The sequence below is a fragment of the Simochromis diagramma genome, unplaced genomic scaffold (assembly GCF_900408965.1).
Source record: "Simochromis diagramma unplaced genomic scaffold, fSimDia1.1 OVJJ01000685.1, whole genome shotgun sequence".
NCBI lineage: Eukaryota > Metazoa > Chordata > Actinopteri > Cichliformes > Cichlidae > Simochromis > Simochromis diagramma.
The window spans coordinates 3,747,511-3,771,479 of NW_024387477.1; the positions used below are offsets into that span (position 1 = coordinate 3,747,511).

The following is a 23,969-nucleotide window of genomic DNA, read 5'->3' on the forward strand; positions in this document are numbered from 1 at the left end:
ATCCCCATCTGCATCCAGCTCTTCTCCCCTGCACACTTCCTCTCCTCTCTTCTCTCCTTCCCCTCTTCTTCCTCACCTCCCGTTAGTTTCCTCTTCCTCTCTTTCTCCTCCTGCGTCTTCCCATTCACTCCTGAACATCCCACCCCCATCGAGTACAGATAAACAAGACAGTCGAACACAAACAGTTGTTTAAGACAGCCAGACATTTTCCATTCAAAATGTGAACCTGAACGTGTGTGTGTGTGTGTGTGTGTGTGTGTGCGCGCGCGCGCGCGCACTGTCCCCCAGCTTTACGCGTGTGCAAAAAGTGTGACGTCCTTTCCACAACAATTGCTCATCCACATTCACACAGTGCTCTTCCTGCTGACGACAGGGCATCATTTAAATCACTTCCTCGCAAAAGGTCATCCTCATTCTTTTTTACTCAGAGAGCACCCCACCCTCCATCTCCTTCCATGTAACACACACCGGGGAAGATGTGTGCAAACATGCACAGTCCCTGACCAGAGGGATGCGGACAGGGGGAGGTAAACGACGGGAGCTGAAAACGCGTGGGATGACAGAATAGGCTGTGCAAATGTTTAAAAAATAAATAAAAGGGGAAAAATGGGGGTGGGGGCTATTTTAGTCAACAAGCCTGCCAGGAGTAAGGACAAAGTGAGAGTAAACACTGGCGGTGGAGGGGGGTTCATGCACGGTGGGGGCAAAGCAGCCTTGTGATTACTCAGACCAGACAGTGAAAAGACAGAAGAGGATGAGCAGGCAGACCGGCAGATGGGCCGAGAGACAGATAAAGCAGGCAGACAAACATTCAATTTCAGCCAGAGCACTCACACAGGCAGAAGATAAAACACTATCGGTAGGGGCTAATTAGAACTTTGATGCCCGATTGCCTTAAGAGAGGGCTGCATGTTTGGTTTGTTTGCGCGTGTTTGTGTGTGTCTCGGTATCAAAGCCGTTAACGAGTCAGAGGGCTGATCACAGGAGACAGGGTGAATGGACGGATCAATGAGAGTGTAAGAGCTGAGGAATATCACAAGGAGTGCACAGATGAAAGAAGGTGGTGAGCAATAAAAAAGAGACCACCCTGGCTGAGATGTGAAACTTTCTGTCTGATCAATAATGTATTTCCTTTAGTTTCCCTCACTTATCGACGGATCTCACACACAGAGGCTGCGAATTAATCGCCTAGGCCCGACCGTGTGCTTTTATCCGGCCCGGCTCAAGTCACACTAGATTGAAAAGTAAATGCATTAAACAACAGCTGATGACAAGAGGATTAAAAGCCATAACGAAGCGAGATGTGAATAAGAAGGGGAAGGGAGGTAAGGAGGCCTTTGAAATGCTTTTTTTTTTTTTTTGCTCTATTAAGAAATGTGTGAGTCATCTCTCATAGTAAAATAATAATAAAACACAGAATAACACCTTTTAATGCATGAGTTAACCAAATGTAAGGTTAATCAAAGCTCCACATGAGGCCGTGGGCAAAGAGCGTTTTTTGTTTTGGTTTCTTTTAAGGTATGAAATATGAGACAAGACTGACATCTAGTGGCGGCGAGGCGCAACGACGCTTAACGCACAGCAAGACATCGACAAAATGGAGCCCAGTGCTCGGCCATGACAATGCAGGTCAGAGGGACTGAGACTGCTGCACAGCATAGCGGAAGAGAAGGGGGGAAATAACCCAAAACTAAACAAAATAAATAAATACAAATTAAAATCGAGCGTCATATTGTGCAGTGATTCACAGATAAGTGAAGCACATGAAGACACAAAGCTGAAGCTTAAACCAGAGGAGCTGCTGCAGGCTGTTGCACCCAGTCCAAGCCTGAAAAACAATGCTGTTACAAACACACACACATGCATATGTGTCTTCATATACTTGAACTCGCAGCAGCGGTTGACTTTGAGGCTCAACAGAACGCAGCAAGCGTGCACGCTCACACACCCAGTGCTGCAGGCAAGTGCACATCAGAGTCGCCCATTCACACCGTGTTTGCTCAGCAGACTACAAGCATCTTCTTCACCATTCTCCTGCCAGGCCTTTGCCATGAACCGATGCATGAAAGCTTTGTACGTGCAACCTAAATGTGGGGCTCTCTTTAAAGCAGGTTACGAAATAAAGCAGCAACTTCTTCTTTCTTTCAGTGTCGAGGTGAATGTGGGTCACAGCACTCACGCCAGGGTTTAACGTGAGCGTGTTAAGCCCTAAAGGGGAAGGAAGAAGCGGGCAGTTAGGAACTGTCTGCATCTAGGCCCTTTTTCTCTGGGTTTGTAAAGGCTGCGAGCCAGAGAGGATGTAGAAGCATGACTTTATTAAAGACTTTGCTCAGTTACTGGGTATGATGTCCTCTCACTGGTGCATTTTAGAAGGATCGATCAGTGGGATGAACAATGAAGGTCTGGCTGACCTTTTGCTGACCTGACCTCCCTTAAAGAGTCTTTTGCAACAGATATTTGCAGTCTAGGCTGTAACAAACATGCCTCGAGTAAGTTTGGAGGATGAAGTGGACTTGAGTGTGTAATCAGAGAAAGGAGGACGGATGAAATGTGGAATCTATAACCTGCAGCAGCTTCTCTTGAAGGAAATACTGGATTTTGCTAAGTGGCAAGGATGTTCATGTTTAAAAAAGAAAAATGAATGCAGTCATTTTTGATTATGCGTACAGATAGATCCCGGGAGGCTCTTAAGCACAGTTAGTAGTGGAAATCGCATGCTTTAAAGAAACAAGCAGGCTTTATATTTCAATTCAAAGACAACACATGGTTGCTTTTATCTACAAAACGCTTGAGTTTTGACTCACAACCCATTTTCCCCCCATTCATTTCCCTTTATTTATCCCACTCTGTCGTCAAAGAAAGCAAACTGGACACTCCGATTCGAGGAAAATTCCCAGGACTTCTTTTTATTAAGAGAATTTCAGAACATAAGAGAGGGACCGGACACCTGCATATATTTTTTTTTCTTTTTTTTTTTTCCTTTTTTTTGTCACAGAAGGATTCCAAATTCAATCGCTGTTAAAAAACCAAAAAAAAACCGAACCAAACCAGAAAAAACTAAAACAAAAAACAGTGTTTAGAAAAGCTGGCGTGACAGCGTGGATGGAGCGGGAGCTGTTTTGTTTTGTTCTTTTTTTTAGAATTTTTTTTTCCTCTTTTCTTTTATACACGCAGGGTCGTCTAAGGAGACGGATCGGAGGCAGTCGCCGTTCTCCGGAATGTTTCACATGTTCGTCTTCCTCTTTCTTATGGACAACACGCTAGTAGTTTTTCGTTTTGTATCTTTTTTTTTTTCTTCTTCTTCGTCAAAACACAATTTCAATGAAAGAAAAAAAAAAAACACCATGAGACAGAAGCAGAGAAACAAAAATGGAAAAAAAAAAAAATGAGGAGGGGACTCACTGCACGTTTATAGAGGTCTAAAAGGAATCGCCCACACCGACATGTCTGAACCGTTGTAGTAAAAACGTGGATAAAAGGGGGGAGAAAGGGGAGGAGGTGAGGAAGAAAAGGTCTGATTTTTGTGGAGTTAGAAGTGAAACAAACAAACAAACAAAAAAAACAAAACAAAAAAAAAAACCCACAGTAATACACAACTCACAACATAGCCAATCCGGCAGGGACACGCTTTCTACACCAAAAACAAGCCTTCAACAATCATGAAATGCCATTTAAAAAAGATTTTAGTGTGTTCATTTCGCTTGCAGACACTTTGATATGACCACTGCAAATCTGCAAGGCGCTCCATAATCAGCTTTGCTTTTTTGTGCTAAAAATCTGTACGGATACTTATAAAATCATTGATAAAAATATTCCTCTGTTAACAATACGCCTTGGAGGGAAACCATGTGAGAGAGACTTAGAGGGGGGGTGGGGTGGGACTGGCTGGGGTAGTTTTTTTGGGTGGAGTGGGGGGGAAGGGGCTGTAGAAGATGGAGGAGGAGAGAGTTTGGGCAGTGGTGCTACTCGGACTTGGCCTCCTCCTTGGCCTCCTCGGGAGCTGCCTCCACCTAAGGGATGAAGCAGAAAGGCTGAAGTTAAAACTTTGTTAGTTTTTGGTGAAATCGTGAAATTACCAGGGTTGTCCAAAAAGGCCAAGGGGAGGGGCGTCCCCGCTGCTCACACACCTCGTTGGTCTTGGCCTCGCCGTTCTCAGAGTGGTTTTCCTCGTTCGCCTCTGCCTCGGCGTTCTCCTTCGCCTTCTTGGTCTTCTTGTCCTCCTTCTTGTCGTTCACAGCCTTTTCTTTCTGTTCAGGTTTAGACACAAGCAGTGAGCACGCTGAGCATCTACAAACGCCCTCCCTCCACCCTCGAATACAACTTCATTTAGCCTCTCACCTTCGCCGCCTTCTTCACCTTTGGTTCCGGCTTGGGCGGGGCCGGTTTCTGGGGAAAGAAGAGGAAAGCGATGTAGAAACTGCTACACTTGAATACAGCAGCACTACAGGAGTATCTATGATAGTTTAGAGCCTGTTTTTTCCCAGTACTTCTGAATGTTCATGAGGACTTTGGTGCATGAAAGACATCTTTAAACCCCTAAAATGTTCCTGAAAAGAAACTTCTTTGAATAAAGACACAGTGTGCCAATAATTTGCTTCATTAAGAAAAAAAAAACCCCCACAGTCAATACTGGGGCTCGATTATGCCAGCTATTGGCTTTTAGTTAGTATTACATGTAGATACATGTGAACACATCTTTGAGGTTGATTTTGGTGGTTTTAACTCACTGTAATGTTCATTAATCTTGCTTTAATTGTGAATTTAGGCAAATTAAAGTATATCTGAGACATTTGTAGTAATTTTAATGCACTATATAACTGTTCTCAAGTCACTGCTATGCTTTGTTATGCAAAAACAACTTGTTGAAAAGTTTTGCTTTGCTGGAAAACGCAGTTCTTGCTCCTATGCGCCCCTATGCACACTCAATTTAAATATCTGCATGTGCTACACCTTTAGCCGCTCCGCTTTGTTTGGGTTTTTTACGTGTCCATTCTCATCAGGTGATGTCGGTGAGCGTGGAAAAGTGTGTGCCATCTTACCGCCGATAACCGAGCTGATCTCCTCTGGGGCTGAAACATGACAAGAGGTTGTTGTTAATGCGAGGCTTTTATTTTGACAAGCAGGAAGCACAGACACACAGGTATTTAATCTAAAAATTTTATTTTCCCTTTTAATCTCTCACGTGCCGATTAAAATCTGAATTTAAATGGCGTGCGAGAGGTGCAGCTCGCCGTTTCCTTGCTTACCTCCTCCTTTTCTCCTGCCTCTGCTCCGTGTGCCTGAAAAACACAATACAACAGCTTTAAATGAGTGACTGGAAAAAATAAGAGCTTAGCTGCTGTTTATATCAACAGCGAACAGATGCTGTGCGACCTGGACACATATTAGGATTGGTCATAGAGGTGCTGAAAAAACTTTTCAGTTTCAGGTGAAAAGCAAAGTTCATTTCAAATACAGGTGGGTTTAAGCGATTTACAGGCCAGAAATGCCGGCTCCACGCCTGGATTCCGACGGAGGCTGTGAGAGCAGAGTCGTGCGGGTCTCTGAGGCCATATTTCGAGGGTCCAGGCCTTGCTTTCCCCTTCCACGCCCCCCCCATCTCTTTCTCTCATTCAGTGCATGGAGCTGAGATTTGAAAGCTGGCGCGGGAGTCTCTGAGAAGGGGGAGGGACCAGGTTTAGCGGACTCACAGGCGCCACCGGGCGGCAGGGAAACGCCATCGCAGCCATTTGGGACCGCGAACAAAGAGAGAAAATATATAATTTTATCGAAACGCGACGGCGAATGTTTGTTTTCGCGGTCAAAATGCAAAGTAAAGCCACTAAGGCATTTTCTGGCGCCACTTCGGGCCGGTTTGGAGCCCGAACGGCGATAAGCGAAGCGTTTGTTCTCGGTAGGTCGGGCGACGAAGGTGGACAAGAGCTGCAAAGCATGGCTGCTGCTTGTGCTTTAACTGCATGGAGACCGAGAGAGACTTCTGACTCCCCAAAGGACAGCGGCTCGCACACGAAAAAGGCGTTTTAAAGGCCGTGTCCGAGCAGGAAAATATTCGCTCTAACACAAAAAAAATGCAGATTATATCTAGAAAACAGGCAAAAAATTACCAGCGAAAAATAACCGCTATCCGTTGCGTTATAATTAAGTAATGTCTCAGAGGGATGTCTTCACAATCGTTTTCATTGCATTAATGGCTGCTATCCGCCTCAAAGTATTTTTGCTATTTTCGTAATACGTACCTTTCTCTTGGGCATGTTGATCTCTTGGAGGGTTTCCTTACAAATACAACTAAAAACTGTTTTTTTTCTCTGTGGGATCAGTGCATGTGAAGACGAGTGTCTCCCTTATGCTCGGCAGTGTAGTAAACACACTGGAACAGAGAGGCGAGTGGTTGAATGGGGGGAGGGGTGCGGCTAAAGGCATGATTGATAGGCCCTCGGCCAATCGGGTGACGCCATTCGGGGCTGCAGAACACTTGGAATTTTGGAGCCGGTGATGTTGAGGGGTCTGCCGCGAATGGCTTGTTCTTGCAGAGGGAGATGGGAGGAAGCCTGCAAAGAAGGGGGAAAAGGCTCGCGTTCGAGGACATGTTTGCCTTCACACGAGTGAGCCGTGTTAGTGTGTGTGTGTGTGAGAGAGAGAGAGCCGCATGCATGGTTCATACAGGCCCCGGCGGCAGGCAACATGCCCCCAGTGCGAGCCAGGCATCCTCGCTGGCTCTTATTAAAGCACAGGCTCGCCTCTGCAGAAGTCAGCGGGGGAGATTTAACCATAGATTCACTTCGAGTTTCAGTCCAATATGGCGCCCACTCCTCCCCCTCCTCCTCTCCGACACTTTTTTTTGTCAGTCGGCTTTCCTTAAATTCGTTTCAGGGGAAAAAAAAGGCCTCGCGTCGACTTCTCCAGACGCCTGCAGGGGGCCCACGAAGCCCGGCTAATAATAAAGCGCCTGCTCTGAAGACGGCGCTTCCACAGGCTGTGCTGTCACACACACACACACACACACACACACACACACACACACACTCTCCAAATAAAAAAATTCAAATCAGATTTTTATTTTCTATCACATTAACCTGCCTCCTCGTTCACACGTAGTGTCGGGACACCTGTAACCGTGCACACGTGCATTGTGCGCCGAACAATAGCCAATGTCTGGCTTACAGACAAAGGGGTGAGGAGGGGTGGTGGTGATGCTGTGGAGGGGGAGGTCGATGCTGAAATATTCAGGCAGTATAACCCCGTTGCCATCTTGACAGGCCACCTCTCTGTGCGTGTACCAGTCTGAGAGTGTGTGCTTTTCAGCTCCACACACACACACAAACGGAGAGAGAGAGAGAGGCTAGAAGGGGCGGGGAGGCAGAGTGGAGGCGGGGGAGGAATGCAAAGCTCCATCCAGTGCTGAGGACCGGAGCATTTGCGCAGATCGTCTGCGCTGTCTACCAGAGACTGGTACGTTATTTCAGCCTCGGAAGTTTGTTGCTGTAGTTTTTTCTCCTTTGTGTCTCGCTGCTCAGCCGCCCACCTGCACAGTGTCTGCGAGCAGCAGAGCAAGCAGCCGACCAGCTCAGCCCGCCGGACTTTTGTGACAACAGCATCAGGGAGATAAGATGGTGATCAAAGTGTACATAGCATCGTCCTCTGGATCCACTTCGGTAAGATTCGGGGTGATTGCGTGTGGCTTGTGTGCGTACGAGGTGATAGGCGGGTGTATATGCAGCAGCCAGGCCGAACTTTTTTATTTTACTTAACTGATGTCCACCGGGCTGTCATCCTCTCACTGCGCGGGGTGGCCTGACTCATCAGTAAGCATGCAGCTCTGCCGTCCACCACACTTTGAACGCAGCTCGAGTCTCTCCTTGATTTTCTTTTAACTTCGTGCACAGAGAAAGGGGCAGGGAGGAAGTTTAAGGAGCGAGCGGGCGTCTGTCTCTCTCAGCTGCGGTTTGTCACAGTGCTTCCTGGAGTGGCAGTTTATTGGGTTTTTCAGCTGAAACTAGACTGTGAACAGGAAAGACATGCAGAAAATACAAAAATCAATAGATGAACTTAAAACGATGTGCTGTGTCACCTGATGCCAGAGCAGGACTCTTGTTTTCCTTCAGTAGAGAGGACATTCTTTTAGCTCCAGACTTGCCAGTTTCTTCCAGGGTGCAGAGGAATGATGGTGATGCAATTCTCCAGGGCCCCCCTTTTAGACAAGCAGCTGCAGCCCTGAAGTAGGGTTTAAGACTTGCAGAAGTTCTGGATCAACATAAACACGAGCATGCAGAAGCTCATTAAACACTGAGTTCTTGCACACTGTATCCTACAACTAGTCAACATCAGATGCGATGAAAATATTGCATTTAGCATCGTGCCTGGTGTCTGCAAAGTCTCAAAACTGTAAACGTGCAAATTTTATCAGGAGAAATGCTCCCAAAAAAAGAACCTTTAAAGATTCCTTTGATAAAAGTGTCCAACTTTATAGTCACTTGTCGTACCCTTGTGCTTTAGATCACCTGTAGGGCGATTTTCCTTCCGCCAGCCGTTTGTTTTCACAGCTCACATACAGGAAATAATCAAACAGAGCCTCCTTTCAGTTGGACTGCTCTGAGTGACTTTATTGCCCTGACAGTAAATGACATTTGCACAGGCTCAGCAGCAGGCTTTAGAGCACAGGAGCTTCCTGTAGAGTCAGAGTGGAGTGAGTTTAGAGCCAGCGATGCCATCAGCGTCCTGGAGTCTGTCTGGGAAAGTGCATTACCTCTCATTGATTTGTTTTTGGTTAAGTCCTCTAGAAGAGGCGTACGAGATTTTGCACTGTTTTCATAGTCAGCAGAGCAGCAGCGTTAGAGTTCATTTTGTTTGTTCTTACCATGTTTAACTCATTCCCTTTGATTTTTATTTTAGCAGATGCACTATTGTAGATTATTAAAGCACTTACTGAATGTCTGAATTACACAGTATTTAAAATCTCTCTTCGCACATTAGCATGAGTAGGCTGCTGAGCGGGAAATTGTGGCGAAAAGCCTCTGTCGCAACTAAGCTTGCTTTTTTGATTGCGTCTGTGTCTACAAAACAGTGTCATCACATTCCTCTACCCAGCCCCATCTGATACTACATTAAGCACTCGAGTATAAATAAGAATGTGCAGAGAGGAACATCCAAAAACAGGGAGATAAGTAGGAGTATTTAAAAAAAAATAATATTTCAAGTGTTTTTTGTTCCATAGAGGAAACTGAATGCAGGTCAGAGCAGCAGACTGTGTGAAGTTAGCCAGAGGGCTATATGAGGTTCAGCACTTGACAAACTACAACAGTCAGCATCATCCAGATAGATGGTTTTGTTTTCCAAGACATTAAGTTCTGCTTTGTGTTTGAGCATTGTGTTAGCTTTTGGGGCTGATTGATTTCATGTGAAAGCTGATCCGTACAAGAGCCAAAGGTCAAAAACAAAGTACTGTTAATTTGATTGAGCTTGAGTACCAGTTTGTCATAGAAGAGCACAACATCAGATTTACAGTATGTGTCAATAGACAGATTTCAGTTAGAAAAGGCTACAGTATGGTAATGAAAAAAAGAACTGAGGTGAGTTATGTCAACAGTACTGTTCCTCAAAATATGATTTAGCAAAATGCCACAAACTCCAGTTGCATACGTTGCTGCCACTTGGAAAAAACAGTTTTTTTTTCTGACAGAAAAAAATGGAAAAAAGGGAACAACAATAAAATTCCAGAAGAATATGATGAGGAAATACTTTATCCCCAAAATTGGGAAATTACCATGTCCCCAAAACATTAAAAAACATAGCTCTATAAAAATAAAACTATCAGAAAAGAAATAGATCTAAAAAATAGATCACTTTACACTAAAGAAATACATATAAGAAATAAATACACAATGTGAGTATTCTGGTAGGAGATGGTAAATGTATACAGTTGTAATTAGAAGTTCAGATACATCCATCATGGTCATGCATGACATGTTATTTTTTTCAGATTTTCTATATCCAAAAACATAAACTTGGTACAAAAGTTTGAAATAGTTTCAGGTTTTCTCTGATATACACAAGTTGCCAAGTTTACATACAGGCGCAAGTATATACATATACACTCACCTTGATCAGGCACTTTTGGTATCAACAAGCGTCTGGCATAATTCTGGATCGATATCTGACCATTCTTCTTGGCAGAATTGGTAGAGTTCATTTAATCTGGTTGGTTTGTTTGCACAGGCCTGGCTTTTAATTATAGTCCCAAAATATTAAATAGGGTTGAGGTCGGGGCTTTGGGAAGGCCATTACAGAAGCTAATTGCTAGCATGTGTTATCCATTCCAAAACCAGTGTTTGGATCATTGTCCTGTTGGAACGCAACTCTCTGAGTAACTTTCAACACTTTATCAGTTGATTTAAAATGAAGTTAAAGAATTTGGAGGTAGTCCTCCTTCTTCATTAACAAGAGCATAATGCTAGGCTTTCAAACCTAACAATAGTGTACTAACTGTCGAGCATAATGCTACCACCACCATGCTTGACAGTTGGTACACCTTTACTCCTGCAACACACCTCTTGTCATTGTGGCCAAACAGCTCAATATTTATCCCATCTGAACATAAAACCTTTCCCCAGGAGACATTTGCATTGTGATGTTGAGTTCGTGAAGTCCCATTTTGAAGCTTTAAGATGGCATTATAGCCAAAAAGCATCTTGGTTTTTTGAAGCCACAAGTGGCCATGTTTGGATTTGAGTGCTAAAAGAGAAAGGCACAGCTATAGACAGTATGGATGTGTCTCACAGGGAGAGACACCCATGTTTAGTGGCTACAATTGTAGACTAACTCAAGGTACAATACTACGAAGACTCCGTATTATCAGCACTACCTCCAGGAGCGACTAGTGAGTAACATTAACAGTGGAATCTGTTAACAGTGCCTGCACGCTTTTATAAAAACAGCCATATTTTGTGCCAGTGCAAGAAGCTGTGTGCATTATATTGCCAAGTGGCCGTTTGATGAACTGGTGTTTTTGGCACTTTCCCACATCGGTTTCAGTTTTTATCCCTGGAGGTTGCTGCTTGACTTTGGTCTGAGCTAGTTATACAGTATGAAGGAGGGTATCACAATGTGAGCTGACATTATTGTATTTCCACCCAGTAATGTGAAGCAGAGCATTTCAATCACTTAGATATATAATATTGTGCTTTCGTGTAAGTTCTCTAGGGATGTTTTCAATCCTGTTGCTAATGGCTCTTTAAAACATAACCCAAATTTCTGATGTTGTATTTGTATGTAAAATATCTTTTACAGAATGCCACCGGGTATCTCAACTGCGCCTGGTTTTGAGCGAGGCCAAGTTTGCCTAACAAACTAGAATCTTTTTTTCCTTAAATACACATATGCCAATGCACATATGCACCTACAACAGTATATCTAGACCATAGACCACAAGGTCGACTTAAACTGCAAATGTCTAACGAGCCAAAGGCACTGGCCAGCACCACGGCACATTTCCTCCCTCATTTCCATGCCTGAACTGCAGCCACACTGTTTTACAATTTCCTTATCGTCACAATAAATGCTCTGTGAATCTGTAATAACCTGAGATGCTGTGGACATGCAGTGTAACTCTCTATGCCCAGGACTTTCGCCCTCAGAATGTCAGCCTTATCATGCTTTTCCCTATTGTGGATTTGATGTTAAGGTTTATAGGTCAGACGTGATTTGGGCTGGTGCTACTGTTCGTTTCTATATCAGCTAATTTTGTTGCTGTTTCACCTCCAGGCAGCAGTATGGGAATTCAGCCAGAGCAACAGTGTAAGGCTCTTTTGTAACTATATTGTAATGCTGACTGAGTACAGGACTGGGTGGAGGCTACTGCTTTTGGTACTTTTCCAGTAAGCAACTGTTTTCAGCTGAAATCAGACGTGATCTAATCAAAACAAACGTTTATCCCTTATGAGCATACAGGGCAGGGGTTGATTCATGTTTCCTCTTGGCGCAAAGAGTGGTTTCTTTCCCATATTCAAATGTTGGGCTTCCGGGGAATATGAAAGGCTATTTGTCTTATCTGTGAAGAGCAACTGACGTTTTAAACATGTTTTCTTTCCTGTCTTATTGAAATTAACATGAGCTGAACCCAACCCTTAATCAGATGGGGTATTCAATTAGTGTCCACCATATTGATCTAAGCCAGTGTTGTGGATATGGTCCATCCAATCAATGCTTGTCATTGTCTGGCAGCTGTTAATGCCGGAGTTCTGACCTTTTCTGGGATTGATCATGTCTGGATGTGGATTGTCCTGCCATAACTCTCTCACATGATGATAAGGCATGTAAACCAAAGTTCACGTGGTGCAGATTCCACCTCCTTCAACTGTATTCAACTCAGATTCTAGTCAGTCAACAATAATCATTCATGTAACGATATACAGTAAGTTCCGCTGAACTTACTACCAAAAACTAGTTATTCTTTTAATTAATAATAAACTTAATCTGTACTTCAATCTGTAACTTTAGTACAGGCAAAAGAAAGTTTCAAAAGACTATGAAGTACTTGGAAAAAGTCAGTACACCCTTACTGGTTCCAAAGAAAATAAGATGGCAAGTAGCAGCCAGGCGATGATAACCAAATGCACTTGATTAAAGTGTGAGCACCTATAGGAAAGCAGATGTTGTGGCAGTTTTTGTGGTCTGGAAGAGTGCCACAATCTTCCCAGGAATGGACGTCCCAGTAAATTCACCCTAAGGTCAGAGTTTGCGATGCTCAAAGAAACTGCAAAAACCCAAGAGCTCTCAGTCTGCAGGCCTCAGATAGCATGTTAAACGTTAAAGTTCATTGAGTACAATTAGAAAAAGACTGAACAAGTATGGCCTGTTTGGAAGGTGTTGGCAGCAGAAAAGAACATGGGAGCATGCCTCAGGTTTGCAAAGATGCATCCGAACAAACTGCAAGACTTCTGGAACAATGTCCTTTGGACAGAGAAATCAAAGTTTAGATGTTGGCGTAAAACAAACACAGCATATCAGCACAAATACCTTGTAGCAACCGTCAACAACGGTGGTAGAAGGTTGATGATTTGGACCGGGTACCTTGCGGTCACTGAGTTCACCTTGAGCTCACAGGACTGCATAGACTATTGTGAAAACTTTCTTTTTTACATGACTGTATGTATCTTTTTAGACATACTGGTTTGTGCTTAGCATGGCAACTTTTAAGAGCAGATAGTCGGAGGGTAACAATGGTAACAATTTTAACCAAGTAATAATTAAGAAATTTAAACTATATTAAACAAGTGTTCCTGACTTTAAAGCTCGGGCAAGCTATCCGGCACTGTCTGCTATGACTTCAAAAGCATAGTTTGATACATTTTCATATTCTAATAAATCCCTGGAGTTGTCCTACTGGAGTTGTTTATCAAGGTTTCGGACATCCTAGTAATAAGTAATCATAGTAAGCTAATGTGGAATTGTCTGAGTCATTCCATGGGTGTGTCCGTCAGCGTGGGTGTGATCAAATTTAATTACTGTGCCAAGTAAGTGCTATGATGGTAGTTATCAGTGATTTGAAGTGTTTGTTTCAGGCTCCTCTCTCCTAACCCAGATGATACATTTGAAATCAGCGTAGTTAGTCAGCAGTAAGTAATTGTGTGCGAGTGACTCGACACAGGAGACACGGCGCTAAGTGAGTGCTGCACAGCACCTTGAGCTAAACACTGACATCAGGGTGCTATCTTTCTCACAGTGACACCGCTAACATGTTGATGTTCAGCTGTCTTAATTTGATTGTAAGCCAGACTACTTAAATAAGTTAAGCTTACTTTGATCGTGAAGATATTTAAACAGTCTGGCCTAAAGGAAAACTGCTTACCAATTGTGCAAGACATTCAATAACTGAATGTTATTGAATGTTATTCTATGACTGAATCCAACTGCTGGAAATGTTAAAAGGACCGCTTGATTGATTAGGAATCATTGGGTTAGTACCACGAACGCCTGGATTAGATAGAGTAACACGGCTAATGCTGATCAGCATCTATGCAGAAGAAGCAACCCTGACATTAGCGCACCCTTTTTGGTTTTTGCATTATGTTCAGCTAAATACCAGTATTAATTTGCATGCTTGGACTCGATGCAAGAGAAGCATAGTTTATGGAAATGAAACCTCACACTTGCAGGTCTCTGCTGTAAGGCACATACTGGCCTGCCTCACACTTCTTTTTGTGTTCTTCTTCTTAAGAAGAAGAAGATGATTAGATGATTATCTTCTTCTTGAGAAGAAGGAATGATATAAAAGCATTCTGAAGAAATGGATAAGAAGTAAGTGTTTGTTTATTACCACACCCAAATCCAAGGACAGCCAGTTTTCTTTCACCAGGCGCTCAATTCGGGACTCAAGACATGAGGGAGCATTTCAGAGGCCCGGAGCTGGGAGCTCCCACTGCTCAATTAGAGTTACGGTGCAGATGGCATGTGGCCAGTTTGTCCTACAAATTAATTTTGCTTGGCAGCGGTACAATGTAGCCCTGTTGGACCAATGGCCCGAGTGCACCAAAGTGAAGCAGAAAACAGACCAAAGTATGAGAAACCTTATGCTTAACTTGTCGTTGTAGCATTTTGAGATTCAAATAATCTCCTGTGATTGTGCAAAACATGCACGTTAGGAGACACAGAGTCTATTAAAAAGCCTTTGAGGTTTCTGCTCGGTTGCTTTATGTTGCATTGCTTTTCGGGGCAGGTGGATAGACAGTGAGAGCTGGTTTTAGGACTTTGCCCTTTGGAGTGAAACTGCCATGATTCAGATTGCAGCCTGGCTGATCACAGAGAACTGTCCTCCATGCCTTAGTGAAGTTTCAACAGCTATTAAATAATCCACCTGTCTCATCTGCATGCCATAAAGCTGGGAGGAACCCTCGCACAGGGGCGTCAGGTCTGGCACAAAGATGATACATCGATCCTTATTATGTGTTTTCGTGGTGAAGTTGGTTTACTTTTGGTGTGTGGGTGTGGTGTGTGTGTGCCGCTAAGACTGAATGTGTGTGTGTGTGTGTGTGTGTGTGTGTGTCTCCATTCAGCAGGCCTTATTTGGCTCGTGTTTGACCAGTTACCTCCTCTCAAGTCCCAGAGGAGCTAATGTTTCCGTCTGGCCTTGTAGGGCCATCCTCCCTCTTAAACACACCCACCGAGAGCTCATTGGACCACAACTTCTCACACACGCACACACACAGAAGGAGGAAGAAAACAAAGTTAAACACTCACTTTTATGCAGACTGTAGCTTCTTCTTTATCTGTCAGCAGGATGCATTTAGGCTTCTTTGTAAAGAGATGAAACCCTGCAAGATATCACCGTGGCAACCTTGATAGACCTTTATTTCCTTGTTAGTTGTAGAGCTGCATCCCCTTAGATAAAAATGTTGCTTTGCAACAAGCCGGATAGACTATTTTAGAAGTGTGACAAATGACAAATGTGTTAATGTTTAATTTAGTGCTTTTTCCAGTGCAGCAGGATATCCTCCTGTCGAAATCAATCGCATCTGCATAAAATCCCAGACAGTGAGAAAAACAGTGCAGCCTTTGACTAATTTTGAGATGCTTTTATTTTAAACATTTCCTCTGATAATGTGGGGAATTACTGGTGTCTGCAGGCTTCTTCACTGTATGGTGTTTTTTGATACAGATGAAGTATAATCTGTGCCTGCTTAGCCTTTCCCAAGTTCCCATTTCCTTCACTTGCTAGCAGAGTGGTAACTTAGTAACAGAGAGTCAGTGATCTCTGTAGTTCTCACAGGAGAGAAAAAGTCTCCTTATTTCTAAAACAGACTCATGACAGCATGATGAACTGAGGCTCTTGTGTCTCCTCATACGGCTGAGTCATGTTTAACTGACAACTTCCCCCTCTACCATCTTTTCTCATCCACCCGCACACAGATTAAAAAGCAGCAGCAGGATGTGATGGGCTTCCTGGCGGCCAATAAGATCGAGTTCGAGGAGTGTGACATCGCAGCCAACGAGGCTAACAGGAAGTGGATGAGGGAGAATGTCCCAGAGGAATCCAGGCCTGCCACGGGGAACCCGCTCCCCCCACAGATATTTAATGAAACCAAATATTGCGGGGTAAGACACACACGTGCACACACATAAAATTATTTTCATGCGATCATCTAAGCAGCTACTGTTGTGATAATAAAGCTCATGTCTTCAATACCACCTGATTAAAAGTTGACCTCAAGTATACAGAGTGTACAGGCGTCATTTATCCCTTTGTTTTGGGTTTATAGACTGCAGCTTCACTGTTCTTTCAGTAGCTGCTGTGCTCAGTGAAAAGGCTTTAATAAAAATACACTCCGTACACTCCCTTCCCAGCACCGCAGAGCTGCCAAACATTGTTAGCAAATAGCTGGTGAACACAGTGGGGAATCTAGCAACTTACAAGACAGCTATTGTTTTTTTAAAAGTGGAAACAGAGTTTTTGGAGACTAAAGCTGATACAAAACACGTAAGGTCTCAATATGTCACTGTTCTGCTATCCCTACGGACGGTAAATAAACGATGGACATAACCCCTGAGTCTGAAAGAATAAACTAATGCAAACTACCTTTAATTTACTTTCTAATGGGCAATAGGGGGAGCTTGTTTACCGTACTTGTCATTTGATCTATAGCCTAATAAATGCTCTCCTGCTGAGTTTATGTTCAGTTTTAAACCTGACTGCTTGCAACATTGTGGCCATTTTTTGTAAATGATTTATAGTAAAACTGGTGACAAATCAGGGTGTCTTTTAAGGTATGGTTTCATTTTTAATGTAGTAAATGTGTGTATGCATGTATCAGGCAAAACTCAAGACTGCTAACATGTTAAGTGAATCACACTGATTATCTCTTCATCGTGACACCTGTTAGTGGGTGGGATGTATGAGGGAACAAGAGAACATTTTGTCCTCAAAGTTCATGTTAGAAGTAGGAAAAATGGACAAGTGAAAGGATTTGAGAGAGTTTGACAAGAACCAAATGTTGATGGTTAGACGACTGGGACAGAGCATCTCTTAAACTGCAGCTCTTGTGGGATGTTCCAGGCCAGTGATGAACCACTGACAGAGTCATGAGCGGCCAAGGATCACTGATGCATGTGGGAAGTGAAGACTGGCTTGTGTAGTCCAATCCAATCTGGCTGCCCATGCTGACTGCTGTCCACCAACAATGGGGACGTGAGCATCAGAACTGGACCATGGAGCAATGGAAGAAGGTGGCCTGGTCACATTGAAGGCCAGTTGTCTGTGTGCATCGCTTACCAGGGAAATACCTGACACTAGGATGCCCTATGGGAAGAAGGCAAGCTAGAGGAAGCAGTGCAATGCTTTAGATATTGTTTTGCAGGGTTCAGTCCTGCCATTAATTTAGATGCTACTTTGACCCGTCCCACCTACCACTGTTGCAGACCATTAACGCGTTCTGCCACAAAGCAGAAATAGTTCAGAAATGGTTTGAGAAGCACAACAACGAGTTTGAGGTGTTGACTTGGCCTCCAAAGTCGAGCATCTGTGTAACGTGCTGGACAAACAAGTCTGATACATGGAGTTCCCACCTCTCAACTACAGGAGTGAAAGTATCTGTTGCTAATTTGGTGCCAGATACCACAGCACATCTTCAGGGGTCTAGTGGAGTCCATGCCTCCGCGGGTCAGAGCTGTATTGGGAGCGAAAGGGGGACCAACCCAATAATAGACAGGCGGTCAGAATGTTATGCTTGATCAGGGTATATATATGTACGTATATCCTCCTTAACAAACAGGCCAATCTGAACAAAACTTTGTTGAACATCATCACTCAGACACTGATTATTAGCATCTGTATGTGTTAAAAAAAACAAACATTTATTATAGATCCAAATTCTTTTCATATTCCTCATGACCCTGCGGATGTAAGGCTATGTTCTGTTTGCGTTTATTTTTATGTTCAGTCATAATACAGAGTCCATACGTAACTTAACAGTCACCAAAATTTGTATCCTCTACAAAAATGTAATTGAGTCACCAGGTCACAGGCCTGCGATTTGCCTCACTTCTAGTGAAAAAGCATATATAGTGATTTCTTAGTCATCCACCTCTTATTTGAGAAGTCCACAAACCAATGCATGACATCAACCAGTCTACAGGAGGAACTATATCCAGACTGACTTTAAGACTTTAAGAAGTTTTCTTGCAATGGCTGTATAAATACACTAATCGCACAATTAAAAACAACAAAACAATTGTAAGCATTAAGTCTTAAAATGTGACACATGAATTCTGCTTTCCTCTGTTTACTTTCCCATTCATTTTTTTCTATTCAGGAATCAGTTTGGCAGCTGTGCTGATCAGACATACTCTACCAAACACTACACAAACCTGATGCACTGTGTTAGCAGATGTTCGTTTACTCCCTTTGTAAACACTTGGGGCCTTTAGCATGCGTGCACTGTGGCATCATCCTGTGCTGCTAATGGGTGGCTCAAAGTGAAGGTGCACTTGCAGCATGGGCTGTATTGAATGTCACAGACAAAGACGACAGGGATGCTCGCAGCTGTAGAGCTCTGTTGAAAAATCAGTTTTGTGCTCTGGTGGAGAAAGAGGAAGAAGACAAAGGGTCAGAGAAGGAGCGAGGGATCAGGAATGTGCAAGACGGCTAAACCGTAGACGGGCTGAACGTGTTAGCTTGTTTACCCTGCGCTGCATTCTCAAAAGACAATGCCCTCCTATCACACTGACTGCCGAGGTCTGTCCTTGGACAGATAACACAACCTCAACTGTTTCTCACAGCCGCCCAGATTGTTGCCTCAGGCCGCACATGCTCAGAGGCTGTTTCAAATTATCAGCGCTCAGCTTCAGGAGAGCCGGATCTTCTGATTGATCTGCCTTAAACCTCTCTGTTTGTGTTTCTTCCTGCTTCGCAGAACTACGAGGCCTTCTTTGATGCCAGGGAGGAAAACGCCGTGTACGCATTTCTGGGTCTGACCGCTCCTCCGGGCTCTAAGGTGAGCTCACGGACACAGTAACACATGCTGGGTGACTGTCCCTCCTGAGAAGTGCATTCCTACACCCTCAGCCACATTTCCTGTAAAACAATCCTAAATATACACTCGTCTTCACACTTTAATTTCCATAAAGAAAACACACATTACATAATACATCTGTTCATGATATCCACCACAGCAGGCCTCCTATCGGTTTTGCAGGCTCTCTCGCTCGCTGGCGCCTCCTCTCGGCCACAAAGGGGACTGCAGGGAGGTGTGCCAGTTACCATGGAGACAGAGGGGGTTTTCCTCTGAGCTGTGGCAAGGGATATATTAACCAGTATCCTCCATTTTAATATAACACGCTCTGTCCCTTCCCTCTCTGTTTTTTTTCTCTCCAGGAGGCCGAGGCTCAAGCGAAGAAAGCAGCACAGCAGTAGCAGCTTCCCATCGTTCCCGTCCTGACACCTCAGGCCTAACCTACATCTGGACCCAGCCTTGCCTAGACCCGGGGGGGGGGGGGAATAGAAGCAACACCTTGCTCAGCTTATAAATATAATGAAGGTTTCGATGTACTTTTTCTCATGACGTTTCTGTTTCATAAATCTGCGTTCAGCCGTGCCTTGCTAGCTGTAGTTGAAAGGAGGTGCTAAAGCAGACTATTAAGGGTATCTAAAACAGCTCAGCTTCCTCCCGTTAATCTCAGCCTGATAATCCTATTGGCCCAATGACATGTCAATCAGAGCATTACCGTGAATGTGTGACTACCCGATTGGGACGACATCATCAGACCCAGTGAAATATACAAAGAAAGATTCACTGTTAGCCACAAACAACATCATCCAACCTTTGACTGTAAACATGAATATTATTGTTTTTTAGAGGTTTAATCAGTAGAAGTCTTAAATTTTTCAGCCACATTGTGTGACCCAGTAACTGTTTTCTCTTACAGTCCCACCTGCTGAGTTTATAGTTACTTTCTGTCATCTTAAAACTGTTTTAATAGCAAACCCTTTTTCTACAAGATGATATTTGCTTAAAAGAAATGACAATACATGCAATTTTGGTGCTTTTTTGTTTTGGGGGAAGTTGGATAAGAGGCTCTTGTTCCTATTAGAATAATTTTTTTTAACAATGTGTTGGTAAATCCCTGACTTACGTAAACTGGTACAATCTCTCCTCGGAATAAAACAGCAATGACACACAGACAAAAAGAATGACTCTTAAAACAGTCAGCCGATTTTGAAACGAGCTCTGCCTCCTCACCCCGTGCTGTTCATTTTTTATGTACAATAAATAATTGTAAGTTGACTTGACGTGTCTGTTTTTGTTTTACTTTAGCGTGTGTCAGTCATCTCAGAAAGTATTCAGAACACGTAACTGTTTCGTAAATGTAGTTTTAAACAAATGCACTGTTTTAATCCATCTACATCCAGGAGACTGATATGTGTCGCTTCTCTAAAATTCTATTCAAAATCTCAATCTGAAGTAACTAAATAATAACAAGTATTCAGACACTTTACCGTGGCCCTCCAAACTCAGGACCAAAGAGTCCCAGGAGTTGTCAGTGGACCTTCAAAATAAAACTCTCTCAATCAGGAAAAGCGCATGTAACCTATTCTAAAGCTCTGCGTGTTACCACCAGCCTCAACAGCTGTGAAATGTAAGAATAGACATTGATTAAATTTGACTGTAATATCTCAGATAGGTGTTCACTTTAACAGAACCTACCCAGAAGACTTGAAGCCACTAAAAGTACTAATGAAATTCAGAATGTGAAACCTCTGGAACTGATTATCATTTGAATAACACATAAAGACAAAAACTGCATTTCAAAAGTGCTTTAACTTCTGTAAGGCACCGTGTATTCTCTCACCAACTTAGTGGTAAGGACAGGAGTCCTAAGGTGAGATGCGTAAACCTTCCTTTCGAGGTTTCTTAAGGTTTGTGGATGGTCATATGATCAATAGAACCAAAAGAAAAGATTTCCCATATAAACATCTCTCATGATGTCAGTTACATAACTATTTCAAGGAAAATGAAACGAAATTATATCAGACTGCTGTTTTTCAAACTAAAACAGCCTACCTCGTTTATCACAGCAGAGTTATTTTGATTGTCACTCTTTGAATTGGGTCTGATTCTGAGGTTATTAGCCACTAAACGCCACGTTATATAAACTTTTCCACAGACTTTAAATATAATTATTCTCTGACTTTGAATGAATGACTGTTACTTGAACTGAACTTTTCCTTTGCTTAAGTAACGGAGCCGGATACCATCTGCTCCTCAACCTGACGATGTTAACTTATCCTGTTATGTAAAAATGCGCTGTTCTCATTTTTTTAACTCAGATTTTCAGTTATAGATTAAATAAAGGAAGTGCCGGGGCGGGAAGGTGGAGGGGGCAGTTCTTATATGCAGAAGTGAAACCAGACTGGAGATCTTTATAACCGCACTTACAGTCACGCAGTGCCATTAGTGCATGCAAGTGACCGAAGAAGCAAGAGAGGCAGAGGAAGAAGAAGGCCAGTTACTAGGCGGGCATGTTGGCTGAAGGTTTTCTCAGACTGCTGGTGTACAGGGAGGAGAGAAAGTTTGCCTCCAATTCCAAGCAAAGGAGATTGCAGACAAGTGGTCATTGTGCTGATCCATCCAACTGTGCTCGCTCTGACTCGAGCTCTGCAGTCCCAGGGGTGCATTCAGCAGAAGCAGGTAAAAAAAGAAGCCTTTTTTGCGATTACAAACAACAAAACATGTTGGAACAACTGTCCCATATTAGTGTGACAGACAGTTATTCTGCAGTGGGGTTTATGCAGTAACTTTGTATCCTGCTGCAGTCTAGTTCCCTCGAACTAAAAAGCTTCCTCTTTTTGTTAAATGCAAACTTGCCAACACACACACATCAACAGTCACTGGCTTAAAATGGTTGGTGGTGCAGTTGATAGAACTAACGCCTCACAACAAAAAGCTTTTTCTCTTAATTCAGTTACGTTTTGGTTCATTTCCAGGCAGAGTTTGCTCATTCTGGTTATTTATTTATAGTTTGAACATGTTTAGTTTTAGGTTAGTTTGTGTTAGTTTTAGTCTTCATGAATTTTTATTGTATGGAGGGCACATGTCAGAGGTTAGATTTAGGAAAAGCAGTACAGAAACTACACAAAAAACACAGAACCTTCTGAAAGCAGTGAACTCAGTCTTGTAAACACCCAAAATGTGTCCGTCAAAGAATCGTCAGGCAAGTTTTGATCAAATTTTAGCAAACTAATATACTATGAATATATCCTCTATACTTTTTGTTTTATTTTATTTTAGTTATTTTTCTTCACAAAATCACTTCATTTCGAGTTTTTTTTTTCAAAGGTGTGATTTTTATTCTCTTTTTATTTAACTATTATAACCTTTTTTTGAACGTAATAGAATAAAGTGTGGTACAGGTGACAGTGGATTTATGATATTTTAAAGGTAAAAACTTGTTGAATCTAAAACTAATAATACCCATATTGTAGTTTGGTTAAATAATTTAACAGCTGTATTAAATAATTAAATATAGCTAATAAGAAGCAATCCATTTGTAAATAATCATTTGTCCTTTATATGGTTTCATATTGGGAAAAAAAATTGTAAGCAAGCATGTAACCAGTTTCTCTTCTGTAATCAGGGATCATAGAGGAAGATCTAAACTCCAGCCAACCGCAGATTCTCAAAGTGGTGCCTCAGAGACCTGTAGCCCTCTCAATCCCTACTGACCTGTACCCCCTTTACATAGAAGACTGTAGCTTGCTGGAACAGTATCCAGACCTGCAGGTGGCTGACTCAGGCCGCATCACACACAATCTACTGAGAACTGCTGTCAGCCAGCATGATTTCTGCATCCAGTCTCCCATCTCTCAAGTTTGTCCAAGCACAGCCCAGCAAGAGCCACAGAATTCAGTACCATCCATACCAGACCAGGGTTATCTAGCAATGGGGGACAGTGTGAACATCAGCCTGGATCTGCCTGGATCGGGGCTAGAGCCCATGTCTAACTCGGTGCTGAACGGGCTGCTGGAGAAACAGCTGGAGGAGGTGTACATGCAGCATCTAACTGAGAACTTAGCTCGGTGCAACTCCCACCTGGGGAACAGCCTCCTGCACGGCCTGGTGCCCCCGCCGCAGCCTAGCAGCCAGTCAGAGGGGCCAGACTCATTACTGGGATGCATGGAAGAAAGCACAGAAGACAGCAGCAGTAAAATTAGTTATCTGAACACCCATAACTTAGTGCCCTGCTCCTCCAACTTCAGCTCCCCAGTGTTGAGGATTTCAGAGGCGGAAAATCCTCATCCGCAATGATCCTGCAAAAGCTTTAAATATTGTGACCTAGACGACTTTGATTCAGTGCTTCACACCCAAGTTTACACACACACAATTGTATCCACTATATCAGTGCTATTTTTATACAAAGCCTTGCTCTCTTGCTTAAGATGCCTGAAACTTAGCTGCTTTCATATGCCATCTCCTGTTAGATTTGAGTATTACACCACCGGGGAGCTACTTGTTATACATTCAAATGGATTTTACTGACTTATAGTTGGGAATGTGTTAAGTGTTTGATTTATAATAAAGCAAGATATAACAAAGTATCAGCTTGTGGTTGTTTACAACTGCGTTTTATTAATCTGTTGCTTTTTACCAACACCTGTAAAGCCATCTTGTACCCATCTACTTAGACAGCAGAAGGCTGGATATTGACATTTATGTGCGCTATGAAAAAATATGGTGTGCAAAGGTTTTCGCTACCAAATAACTGATTCAAGTGTGATTACAAAAAGCCTTCGGACTGCCTGATATCTAATAGAGGTCAGGAGAAAAAGGTGATAATGCTGCCATGTTAGCAACAGAGATTAAACACAACCCCACCGACAAGGCCCCCCTTCAACACAAGCACAAACTTTACATGTTATCGACCAGTTCTATGCAAACGTGTGTGATTAGGTTTCCATGATGATTTCCACGGGTGTATACACATCA

General features: G+C 43.0%; 3 protein-coding genes across 4 annotated transcripts; 2 read left to right on the forward strand and 1 right to left on the reverse strand.

Moving 5' to 3' along the window:
- Nucleotides 1-2,879: 2,879 nt before the first annotated feature.
- On the reverse strand, nt 2,880-6,378 carry LOC120723963 (non-histone chromosomal protein HMG-14A-like). Its single transcript, XM_040015837.1, has 6 exons — nt 6,237-6,378; nt 5,247-5,279; nt 5,040-5,069; nt 4,339-4,386; nt 4,128-4,247; nt 2,880-4,010 (listed from the first exon to the last, which is right to left on the reverse strand). Exons 1-6 carry the CDS (start codon nt 6,249-6,251, stop codon nt 3,963-3,965), a joined length of 294 nt encoding a protein of 97 aa, XP_039871771.1. The 5' UTR covers nt 6,252-6,378; the 3' UTR covers nt 2,880-3,962.
- A 1,013-nt stretch (nt 6,379-7,391) lies between these two features.
- On the forward strand, nt 7,392-20,270 carry sh3bgrl (SH3 domain binding glutamate-rich protein like). Of its 2 annotated transcripts, none has more exons than XM_040015835.1 (4): nt 7,392-7,652; nt 15,901-16,086; nt 18,900-18,980; nt 19,361-20,270. In XM_040015835.1, exons 1-4 carry the CDS (start codon nt 7,608-7,610, stop codon nt 19,397-19,399), a joined length of 351 nt encoding a protein of 116 aa, XP_039871769.1. In that variant the 5' UTR covers nt 7,392-7,607; the 3' UTR covers nt 19,400-20,270. The 2 variants fall into 2 exon arrangements, with proteins under 2 accessions (XP_039871769.1, XP_039871770.1); XM_040015836.1 differs by having other exon boundaries at nt 7,428-7,449.
- Nucleotides 20,271-21,423: 1,153 nt separating this feature from the next.
- si:dkey-237j10.2 (uncharacterized protein LOC568721 homolog) lies at nt 21,424-23,581 on the forward strand. The gene is made up of 2 exons (XM_040015834.1): nt 21,424-21,674; nt 22,621-23,581. Exons 1-2 carry the CDS (start codon nt 21,506-21,508, stop codon nt 23,289-23,291), a joined length of 840 nt encoding a protein of 279 aa, XP_039871768.1. The 5' UTR covers nt 21,424-21,505; the 3' UTR covers nt 23,292-23,581.
- Nucleotides 23,582-23,969: the final 388 nt, after the last annotated feature.